The sequence below is a fragment of the Apis dorsata genome, unplaced genomic scaffold, assembly GCF_000469605.1.
Source record: "Apis dorsata unplaced genomic scaffold, Apis dorsata 1.3 scaffold_265, whole genome shotgun sequence".
Classification (NCBI taxonomy): domain Eukaryota; kingdom Metazoa; phylum Arthropoda; class Insecta; order Hymenoptera; family Apidae; genus Apis; species Apis dorsata.
Window position 1 is genome coordinate 1,360,102 of NW_006263543.1, and position 11,758 is coordinate 1,371,859.

At 42.8% G+C, this 11,758-nt stretch overlaps 1 protein-coding gene across 5 annotated transcripts in view; it reads left to right on the forward strand.

The window, feature by feature from the left end:
• Window positions 1-11,758, forward strand: part of LOC102671618 (endothelin-converting enzyme 1-like) — a 69,270-nt gene that overhangs the window by 24,688 nt on the left and 32,824 nt on the right. For all 5 annotated transcript variants that reach the window (XM_031510871.1, XM_006616565.2, XM_031510872.1 and 2 more), the window contains one exon: window positions 11,191-11,405. In XM_031510871.1, the coding sequence (XP_031366731.1) occupies window positions 11,191-11,405 (215 nt within the window). The remainder of the gene's footprint in view (window positions 1-11,190; window positions 11,406-11,758) is intronic.

Below are 11,758 nucleotides of genomic sequence, written 5' to 3' on the forward strand. Positions count from 1 at the left end.
TGTTGGTCTCGTGGCCAACGAGAAACTTGTCGCATTGCACTTGATTGTCCGCTTGAAAATACAGCGACGGGTGTCCGGATCGATCGAATCGAATCGAATCGAATCGAATCGGTCGTTTCGGAACGTTTGATTAAACCGTGATTAAACCGCTGTCGCATTCCGCTCAAATTCATTCGACTCGTTTGCATCGAGCTTACGAGCTTGCAACGATTCCACGAAAATTTACGAAATTCGAACGAGTATTCCTTCTTTCGATGCTTATTAACCTCGAAAAGGAAAGGGATTGATTACAAATGATGGAATAATCGTCAGATATCGAAGAGAGAGAAAGAACAAAAGAGGAGGGGAGGAGAGAATCCTCTTACCCCTTCGTAATGCAACGACCACGTGGCTTTCCCCCCTTCTGAGAAATCCTTTGCTGGCCTATCGTTCAATTCCACGTTAGCTTCTTAAAGTTGGATCGATACCAGCTACACGATCGATCATCGATACTCTTCGTTGACCACGTTCGTCTGAGAAGCACCGACCATTTCCCCCCTCTCTCCCTCTCTCTCTCTGTCCATTTCCGCTAGAAATGGATTCGAAGTAGCCGCGATTCGAAGAAACTTTAAATTTATAGCGGGATTGTCCTTGGCTCGCCTTGGCAATCTTTACGCTTGCATATGCACCACGAGTTCGACGAAAAAGTCAACTTCTTCCCTGTTCTTCTGTATATGTTCTTCCTCTCTATATCCCCTCCGTGATTTCCTTTACTTACGTTTCGAATACGTTTGCTTGAAAAGGGAAGAAAATGATGACAGGACTTTCGTCGTTAAATCGTAAATTGGAAAGGTTTTTGAATATTATTCCACGATTTTTGGGGTCAACGGATCGATGCTGTTTAACGCCATTTACGAAAATACGATCGAGAAGGTAAGAGGAATGGGAAAGCAGCGGGGGGCGGAAGCTCATGGACAATGCAGAGGGCGAAAGGGGGATTGATGGATTGGAGATTTGAGACTTTAGACCGATTCAGCCGTGCAAAGCGAAACTAACGTGGGTGGAGATCAACGCTATGGACGAAACCGGATTGCAATTGGCCACGTGTAAAGCTATTTACGAATATAGGATGTGCTTTTCAGATTTTAACCTTGAGCCTCTCCCCTCGAATAAGAAACCAAACTGCTCCTACTACTCTTTGCCTCTTTTCTCGCTTTTAATTCCGCTCTTTGCGTTTGCTCGCACGTTCCGTTCCTTCCCCTCTCCTCGACGATTAAAAAAAGAATTTGTAGTGGTGCACATCGAATGGAAATGCGGCTCAAGGCCGCGTTGCGATCGCGATACGAACACGGGCCTTGGAAGTTTGTTCGAGCAGGTCGTCAGGAAAACAAAAAGCACGCTGGTGGCACGCTTTGTTGCGGGGAGAAACGCAACTCCCTACCTTGCTCCCTCGGTGTATCATTCCACGTTAATTGACTAAGCTGGATCTGTCGGTTTTCTCTTTTAAAAAATCTTTGCGCGAAATTTTGGCGTTCCGTGTTACCGGTTATCCATTGGATAACGATCCCACATATCCACGTTTCTGGGTTAATTGAATTAAAATTTTCATCAAAATGTATTTATAAAAAAAGAAAAAAAAAAGAAAATCCCGCTCGACTAGATGGATAGAGTTATAAAATTCGTGAAAAACGGGGGAGGGAGAAAGGGAGTGGAGCGTCAAACTTTGTTGGCGTTTTCGTCTCTGACCGCGTGTCAACGCGGATTTAATTGAACGGTAGTAGAATTTTATACCCGTGTGGTGGTTTTTCGCGGCGCTCGCTTGCGGCTCGTTTTTTAAAGCGAGACCTCAAGCGAGACCTCAACGGCAACGGCGGGTGGCAAAAAAATTCTTTCAATCATAATTGAAATTCGCGAGAAGGAGAAAAAGAAACGAGAAAGAAACAGAAGGGAAGGAAGAAGAGGAGGAGGAGGAGGAGGAGAAGAACGAGGTTGGAAAAAACGTGGATGTCGATCGATTAGCTCGTCTCGATGGTGAAACATACGCACATATACACACACACACACACACATACACGTCGCTTTTTTTCCTCCCTCATAGAAGTCAGAGAGGCTAGTTTTTCGGGGGTTGATTCGCGGATTATGTTCGCGGAGCGAGCACTCTCGAAGCGTATGCCACGTTTGGGATGGACAGTTTGCTGGCGATCAGCCCGTTGCCTTTTTTATCTCGCCGCGATTTGCATTCAGGGAGGAGGGGGAGAGGGAGAAGGGGTAACATCGCGCTCCAATGCATGAAACAATTTTTTTCTCTCTCTCTCTGTTTCCTAGCGGCCATTTTCAGACTCTTCTTCCTTCATCAGATCAAATCTCTTCCCCCGTGGTAGTAGTGGTGGTGATCCTGGCTGCTATTCGACCAGTTTCGTGATTTATGGCGAGAGACGTTTCGAATTCTTTTTTTCCTTTTTCCGTTCTTCTTCTTTCCTCTTTGAAAAAGAATTTTTATTCGTTCGTGCGTTTATTTATGGGCGGATCGATCTCGACCCGGTCGAAGAAATATGAGGAGATCGTGAGTCGCGAATTAATACGAATGCAGGAGAGGGATATGGATCTCGTCGAGAGATATATTTATCGATAGGAGAGATTGGAATGGATTAAAATATCGCCAGATGTGTAATAGTGGATTGTTATTATTTAAGTTTGCAGAATAGAAAGATGTCGGGATTTTTCTGATAGTTATTAATATTACGTACATTTTATGTGTAAATAAGAAGGCCAAAGATCGAGTTTCCAGTAGTGTTCAGTTGAGGAGAGAGAGATGCACAAAGTTTTTAAAAGAGCGAAGCTGAATAGCTTGCTCTTTTATATAGCTATATTACAATAACATCCTTTCGATGGTTAAAATGCGTCCAACGATGCCATTACGTCATGAATATTGCTCGTGAATAATTTATATTTACAAAATCGTGAGAAAGTCCATTGATCATGATGGGGAAACTTTTCGCTTCTTCAATTAACATTAAAGTTTCGATCATGCCAGTGGTACGAATCGACGAATTCCTTCCTTCAATCGTTCATGTGAATTATACGATCGATATCCAAGCACAGATTCGAGTCAAGTAAATTCAATCAATGCCGATGATTACTTACTTTTCAACTATCTTCAAAATTTGAATAATAATCAAGATTTGAACGAGAATGACGATTGCTATTCAAACGCGAGTCAAATTCAGTGATACGAATCAACGATTGCTTTCTTTGACTTCCTTCAATTCACTTTCGCGAAATTCGAACAACTCGAGTGGAATCAAGATTTGAACGAGAATTCCTATTCAAACACGACTCGAGTCAAATTCAGNTGATACGAATCAACGATTGCTTCCTCCAACCGCGAACAATTCACCTTCACCTTCAAGAAATTCGAACAACTTGAGTGCAATCAAGATTTGAACGAGAATTCCTATTCAAACACGACTCGAGTCAAATCCAGCGATACCAACCACCGATTGCTTCCTCCCACCGCGAACAATCCACCTTCACATTCAAGAAATTCGAACAACGTTAGTGCAATCAAGATTTGACCGAGAATTCCTATTCAAACATGACTCGAGTCAAATTCAGCGATACGCCTCCACGATTCGTTCCACCAACCCCGAATAAAAAAATTCGCCTTCACGCGAAATTCGAACAACTCGAGTGCAATCAAGATTTGAACGAGAATTCCTATTCAAACACGACTCGAGTCAAATTCAGCGATACGAATCAACGATTGCTTCCTCCAACCGCGAATAAAAAAATTCACCTTCACGCGAAATTCGAACGAGCGCAATTAAATTTAAACGGCCGATGGTTTCACGTGCAGACACGAGTCGAAACAACGTGAACAAAAATCGATCGATCGATATAAAGCTCGAAGTAAAGTAAATTGAACCACACGTCATCGAGCAATTCACCCTCCCCCCTCCCGAGAAACGAGACACGAACCGTGATCGAGATTCGAATCGACGATACTGGCCGGTGTAAATGGTTGCTGATCGGAATGACGTCGACGCGAGGCTCGATAACGTAGCCGACAATCAGCCGGATAATAATGTCAGCGGCGGATTAGCTCGGTTGTACCCGGCCGTGTGGGCGCGTAATTAATCGGGGAACAATTAGTGGATATTACGGGTGGTCGCGTGTGTGGTCGCGGCTCGTTTGCCAATCTCTCGTCGTTCCGCATACCTCTTGCAGATGCTCGAGTCACCGCGTGACAGCGTCTTCGCGAACAACCTTGGACGACCGCCTTTCTTATTCCGGAACGACATAAACGACAGATAAAAATAGTCAGGCGGACCATCGATCACGCGACGAGTAGGAAACGAGTCGGAAAAACTTGGCCGACGTCGGCTCGAACATTTTGTTTCGTCTTCGATCGCGGCGCAAATTATTTTCCAACAGCGATTACACGCTCGTTTTTTGCAGAACTGCTTCTTCTTGAAATAAATCATTTAAGCGGTTTAAAAACTTGGCCGGTATCGCTCTTGATAATTCCAGAAAACCTTGAAACTTTTGAGAACGTCCCCCATCGGCGATCGTCGTATCCAACCAACCTCGAAGGAATAATAAAACGGAACGGAATAATAAAGCAATAAACTATAGCCTTCTTCCTCCCTCGAAAATCTCGCTGTTGTTAACACCCTGTTTCACGGGGAGAAATCGTCGATCATTTTAAGATTCGCGCAAGGGAAAACCTTTCCTGATTTTTTCTTTTTTTTTTTCACGCTTAATCGTAAGATTGGCAACCTATCCCTCGATTGTGCGTAATTATACGGGAGACCGTATTCATTGGACGGCGTGATCGGGTCCTTGAGGGGGCAGTGAAGGAAAAGACGGAGGTGGAGGTGGGTTTTTTTTTGCGCAGCGGATCTGATCGCGTGCGTACGATAAAGGCGATACGACACGACGAGGCGGTGAAAAAGCGTACACGCATGCCGCAGAATAGGGGAAACGTCGGTTCGCGTGCGTCTTGACGAGCGCGGGTCACGATCCGTGACCCACTTTTCCCCCCGCTGACTCTTCGACTCTGCTTTCGAGTCGAGTCGAGTCGAGTCGAATGTCGATCGTGAAAGGTCGAGATATTCGTGTCCCTCTTCGCGTCCAACTTCGATCATCCACGATTATCCTCGTTGAAGATCGGCCGCGAAGGCAAGGCTTTTCCACGTTTTCTCGTTTCAGGGGACGATGCTTCTACTATTTTCGTTATTGTAGCCCGTGCGGCGCTATCGCGAACGACTTTCGCCACCCTTCTGCAATTTGCTATAGAATTGCTCTTGCTTCGGGCGTTACAATGGCTGGTTGGTAACACGATAACTTCTCTCCCTCTGCAAATTTCATTTTCAAGTACCTTCCGAAGGGAGGAGGCTTGATGTTCCGGTATCTTTCATTTGAAATCTGAACGAGAGAGAGAGAGGGAGAGAAAGGATATTTGTTCTCGTTGGAATGGCTCGATATTGATTCCATTTTGGATTAATTGCAACAATCAAGGATAAGAGATGGAATTGGTTAGGCTTTTCACGGTCAAGATTGCTCACGCTTCTATTCACGCTAAATCCTATTATTCTAGTATTCTACTATACGTGTGTATATATATATGCCATCACAAAGGACTATAATTCGTGGTATCGCCTTTGTATAACTGTACCATGGTATAGTTACCATAGCGAAGCCTGCAAACTTTCAAAGTAGTACAGCGGGTGGTATTGTCTCGAAGAAGTCGATTTCTATTTTAATCAACGGTGGGGGAGAAACGGAGAGGAAAACATAATGCATAAATAAATCGCATGTATCTCTTTACGATATTCTAACATCACGTATCTAATCTTTAAAACGAACAAGCTGCCGCCACAATGATTATCCCGTTCTACTTGTCGAGCCAGGACAATTTTATTCCACTTGTTCGACCATTATTATTAACTCATTCTCCTCGTCTGCCGTATAACCAATTCGTTCTACTCGACAACGTGGATATTTCATTCTCTACTTGTCTCTATCGCGAGATAGATAAATTATCCCATTTACCCGATTTATGATCGATTATTTTGACCTGTGTTTCCTTCACTTCCACATCGATCAAGAACGATCTACTCGTCTGATCGTAACTACGGTTAATCTACCTGTCTTTATAATCGTTCATTCTACTTATCACGATCGACGTATCCTCGTCTGGCCACGAACCGTATATATCATAATCTACTTTATCACACAAGGCTGTCTCGATCCACTTCGATCCAGAGAGCTGTAACCGCTCTATTCTACTCGCCTGGCCACTGTTTCGAGATAGCTACGCGTCTCGCTCCGAGACAATCGAGCCGGTTTCTCCCTCCCTCCGCCGTGGAATATATACGTGGCACGATGGAACGCGAGGAATCGATTATTACTGGTGGCTGGCACCTGTACCATGCCGACGTGTTTCGCGCAACGGGCGACGATCCATTACCCAATTAACAGGGGAAGATTAATCGTGGAGGAGGCGAGCGTTGGGATTATAAGCCGTTGGCAAATAAGAAAACGACGAAAACGAGGCGAAAGTCGCCAAGGGTGTCAAGGTTGGACGATTTGGCCTCGAGCTAGCTACGTCGTCCGGTCGGATGATTTACTCCTACGTCTACGTCGGGAAACTATTCCTACTGGAACACGGAACGATGGAAATTCCATGCTCGAGTTCGATCCAAAAAAACTTGGAAACCTCGAAACTAAACTTTCTTCCACCTCCTCCTGAATTTATTTATTTATTTATCGGGAATAAATTTATCGGATATATTATATAAGAGGAACAGTTATTCCGTTCCAACAGTTCGTTCGTGATCGATACCTAAAATAAATTTGTCGGGGAATAGTGGTAAAGAATTGGTTCGTGAGTTTTGTTAGAAGGGGGCGGTGAGAGAAGTGTAGAATTTCTCGAGGAATACTCGACACGAAATAACCACGGCAGCGACTGTGCCACCGTGGAGGAGGGGGGGAAAAAGCAAGGTAGTACCAAAGTAGTTCTATATATAGATATCGCATCGAGGCACGTTAGAGAAGGTTGGCAGTTGATGACGAGAAGCTTTTTTTTAACCCCCTCCCTCCCTCCCAATGTTAATGCTCGACTCGGAAACCGTGTCAAGGACAATCTCGATCGGTCGACACTTCCGTAACTTTCTTCAACTCATTGGAAAACGTTGGAGTTTCGTTGGATTTTTCGGGATTGAAGAGGGAAGGGGGAGGGTGGAAAAGGATAGGATAATTTCATCCATCGATGGAAAGGGGAGGAGAGACAACGGGCAGGTGGTGGGTGTTTCACGAAGTCGAGAGTGTTCGTCAAAGTCGTTCTCGACGCGGAAGAGTGCACTTTCCCTTGAAAGCCGGAAGTTCACGTCTCCTCGTCGCTACCCAGAACTGAATGGAAGGGTTAAGGAGCGCGGCAGACTCTTTTCCCCCTCCTTCTTCTTTTCTTTCTTTCTTTTTCTTTCTTTCTTCTTTTTCTTTCTTTATGCCGCGCAATTGATTTCACGCGTTTCCCTGTCTTTGAACCGATCGCGTTTGATGCTTTTTCCAGCCGAAAGACAAGGATTTCGACTTTTCCTTTACCCCTCTCTCTCTCTCTCTGATGCAACGAAGTAAGCATCGATTCTAAGACGATTCGATAATGTTATATATACACGTACAAGTAGAAGCGTTCAATAATAGTGACCTTGAGCATGAAACAGATACGTACAGCGTATCGATTCGACTAATTGAAATTCTCTTCGATATACCGTGATTCTTAAACAACAAGCATTCGAATTTTCTCCCTCCCTTTCTCTCTCTCTCTCTCGAAATCTTCGAACGAGCAATCTTTAAAGAGCTCGAAAAACGAACAGCTTTCGCCCACAGCTTACGCGTTTCATCGTGACGACGATATACGCGTGATAAGGGGTTGGGGAAATGGTCGATTCTCGAGGAGAGAATGGAGAGGGATGAATTAAGCCGGTCGGGGACGGTTAATTTCAAAGCCAGTAGCTGGCCGTATCCCGATTGAATTTCCATGCCTAGGAAATCGGGGAAGATTGTGGGTTGCGGAAATGGAACTTCCGGATTGTTCCCTCCGTCCTGGCTCGCCCCTTCCTCCCTCCCTCTAAACGCGTTTTCGATCCACTCGTATACGCGTTTCGTTAGGACGCCTCTAATTACGAACGCGAGTGAAATCAACTGCCGACCCGGCCTCGGTCGAGAAACGCGGGGAAAATTATCTCGTTAGCGGGATCTCGTGGAAAGAGTTGGAAAGAGTTGTGTATATATATGCACACATCGAGGGAGAAATTGCGGATTTCTAAATTAGTTTTCCAACCGTGCGGGGTTTTTTATTCCCTTCCCGGGGCGGATGACGCGTTTCCCAGCGTCCATCGGGGATGATAATGAAGTTTTCATTTATTGAAAGACTTTTATTCCTCATCGAAAAAGGGATCTGATCTCCGTTGGAGGATTGCAATTGTCAATTTCATTGGTTGTTGTTGTTTGAGAGTTATGTATACGAAGATTGCGTTATATTATATTATTGTAACGTGTGCGTATAATGAAGTTTTTATCGAATATTCTCTCAGATTTTTTATCTTGAGGAGAATTGAAAAGAGACTAACTGGCTGGATAATTGTTAATTTCTTTATTCCTCGAGAGTTGTCGAAGATTTTGTTTTTTGTTATATTATATTATATTGAAAAGTGGCTGGCTGGATAATTATTAACATCTTTATTCCTTGAGAGTTGTAGTTGTGTTATTGTTATATCATATTATTGTAACGTGTGCGTATAATGAAGTTTTTATCGAATATTCTCTCAGATTTTTTATCTTGAGGAGAATTGAAAAGAGATGGCTGGATAATTGTTAATTTCTTTATTCCTCTAGAGTTGTCGAAGATTTTGTTTTTTGTTATATTATATTATATTGAAAAGTGGCTGGCTGGATAATTATTAACATCTTTATTCCTTGAGAGTTGTAGTTGTTTTATTGTTATATCATATTATTGTAACATGTGTATGATGAAGTTTTTAAATTATTGAAAGAGAATGATATGGAATATTCTCGAGATTTTTATCTTGGATTGAAAAGAGAATAAGTGAATAATTGTTAACATTTTTATTCGTTGAGATTACATCATCGAAGATAATTTTATTTTAATTTGAAACGAATGTTTCGTTATTATTATTATATTATTGTAACGTATGAATATTTTTAATTATTGAAAGAGAACGATCGAGTATTCTTGAGATTTTCATCTTGGAGAATCGAAGAAAGACTAATTGATAAGATAATTATTATTAACTCCTTCCTTATAGAGTTATAATTACGTTACGAAAGATTTCACAGTGAAACGAATGTTTCTTTGTTATTATTATATCATGTTTCTTTAACATTTTTTTTAAATTTTCATAATTTTTAATCGGAATAACTTCGATTTTGAATAGCATTATTAAACTTACAAAATTTCTTCGTTTCAATTTTCGTTAAAATCTGATTTCCACATTGTGATAAGCCGCGAATAAATTAATTGGCAACCAGCGAATATCAGACGCGATAACCACAACAATATCGATCTTAATTAAAAACTTGAAAACTCGGCGCATAATCTCTCTTTCTCATAACAAGCTCCTGCATTTTCATTGTAATATATTATAATCTTTTTCGAATAATTAAACGATTAATAATAAACAATGAACTAAAGTGCAAGATATTTTTGTATCTCGAAGAAAAGATATTTTATTACTCTTCGAGAAAATTTTAAACGCGAGATGAAGAGCAGACGGGGGGCGAAATAAAGGGAGGAATTTCGGGCGTCGATCGAAAGCAAGCAATCCGTGTATGTCGCTTGCGTCATGCGAACATACAGACGAACAAGGATCGAGAGAAGGGAGGTGGAGGACGCGGTGGTTGATTTCGATTTCGTACGTGCAAGAGGGGGGGAGGCGCGCGCGATTGTTCGCCGCGATTGAAATCACGCGAACCTTTACTTAACGGCGAACTTGCCAGGATTTCGAGAGCGTGGATATATCCACCGTGCCAAGATGCCATCTTTATCGAGCTCTAAGGTTTGCCCCTTAGTTCTTCGCTTCAGACCTTCCTCTTAAAGGGGTGAGTTTCTAATGGAAATTCTCCACCGACCGTGTATATTCGAACGTGTAATTTTCCTGGGATGACATCGGCATTCACAACAAAAATAAAAGGGGAAAGGGGTAGGGGTTCTGAGACAAAATTTTCTTTTCAATCTTTTTTTCCAATCGCTGATAATTATTGGCGAGAAGAATAACATAAGCAAAATTATATTACTTAATCGCGAATCATAAATTGATAAAGAAGAAAAGAGATTTGATTCGAATATGATCGCGAAAACAAGACGGATTGAAACTTTATCGGGCATTAAAAAAGAACAAGAGAAACGTTTCTGATAAATAATAAATTGTATCGTGAATTAACGATCTCATAAACAGATAAGCTCAGCCAATGATATTTACGAGGGACAATATAATACTCGGCAACGAGCCACTGCTAAATTCTTTTTCGTTCAATGCGTACAATCCAACTTTTTCAACTCGTCGATCGACCGAACCTCTTAATCACCTAGTTTTCTCTTATTTCGTCCCACGACTCGTGACGTAATCGGAAATATCAATCAATCGATCAAGGTCGATGACGACGATCGTCAAACATAGCGAAACGCGTGACAGGTTCTCGATAGCAACGTATCGAAGGTCGTTGTCGATTCTCCCCGAACGAGAGGACGATAGTAAACCCAGATAAGGTGATCCCATGTTGCGCATACGGTGAACCGACGCGCTTTTATTCATCGGTTTATCGTTGCATCCACGATAGGCCGTGTTGATAAAGAACGGGGAATGGACCCGAAATGGCCGATGATGAAAAGTCGCTCGTTAAACAGGGAGATGAATATATCGAGATCTGAACTTTGCTCTACCTTCATCCTGCTCATTGTTGTCCGTGTTTCTCGTCGAACAGACGTATCGATTTTTAAATGAAAAACCTCTCCTCCGCCCCTGAGAATTTTCGATTATTTTTCGATCACCGTTATTCTTTTCCTTCCCCTCCCCTCCTCTTCTCGCGATGAATTCCGTTAGCACGACACTCTCTATCGTTCTATCCTTCGCGAAACCTCGTTAAAGGGGAAAGAAAGAAACACCTTGTTCACGATCACCTTGTTTTCAGTTTACGAGCTTTTACGCGAACTCGGGGGCTATCTACCGCCGAAGAGCATTGCACCGGTCGACATAACACCCCTAGTTTCGAGGTTGTTGAGGGTGAACGGCGCCCCCCTCTTCGACTTCTTCGTCGACGTGGATCTTTACGACCGGTCTAGATCGTCCGTCTTCTTGGATCTGCCTACGAAACGTCAAGAAGACGCTTTCTTCGCGGAGAATCCGGTGAGTGTACCCCTCCCCCCTCTCCCCAACATCTCTTCACACATACACACATAAAGTAGATCTACTTTACCATTAGCCTATAAATGTAACGTATCTCTCAACTTTCGACTATCCTCGTACGTCTGTAGAAAAATGATTCCTCCTTATCCCAAAAATTCAAGACAAACTTTTTTAAATCGTTCGTTTCACCGATTCGCTTTTCATCACACCTCGATGTTCAATGCATTCCCGCACGATCGTTCAACACGATTAAATCTCTTATCGAGGACTCGAGCTAACCGAGACTCTCGAGGTCGAGGCCAACAACATTACTCATCGGCTGCTATCGAATTGCTACCCGATATATATATATA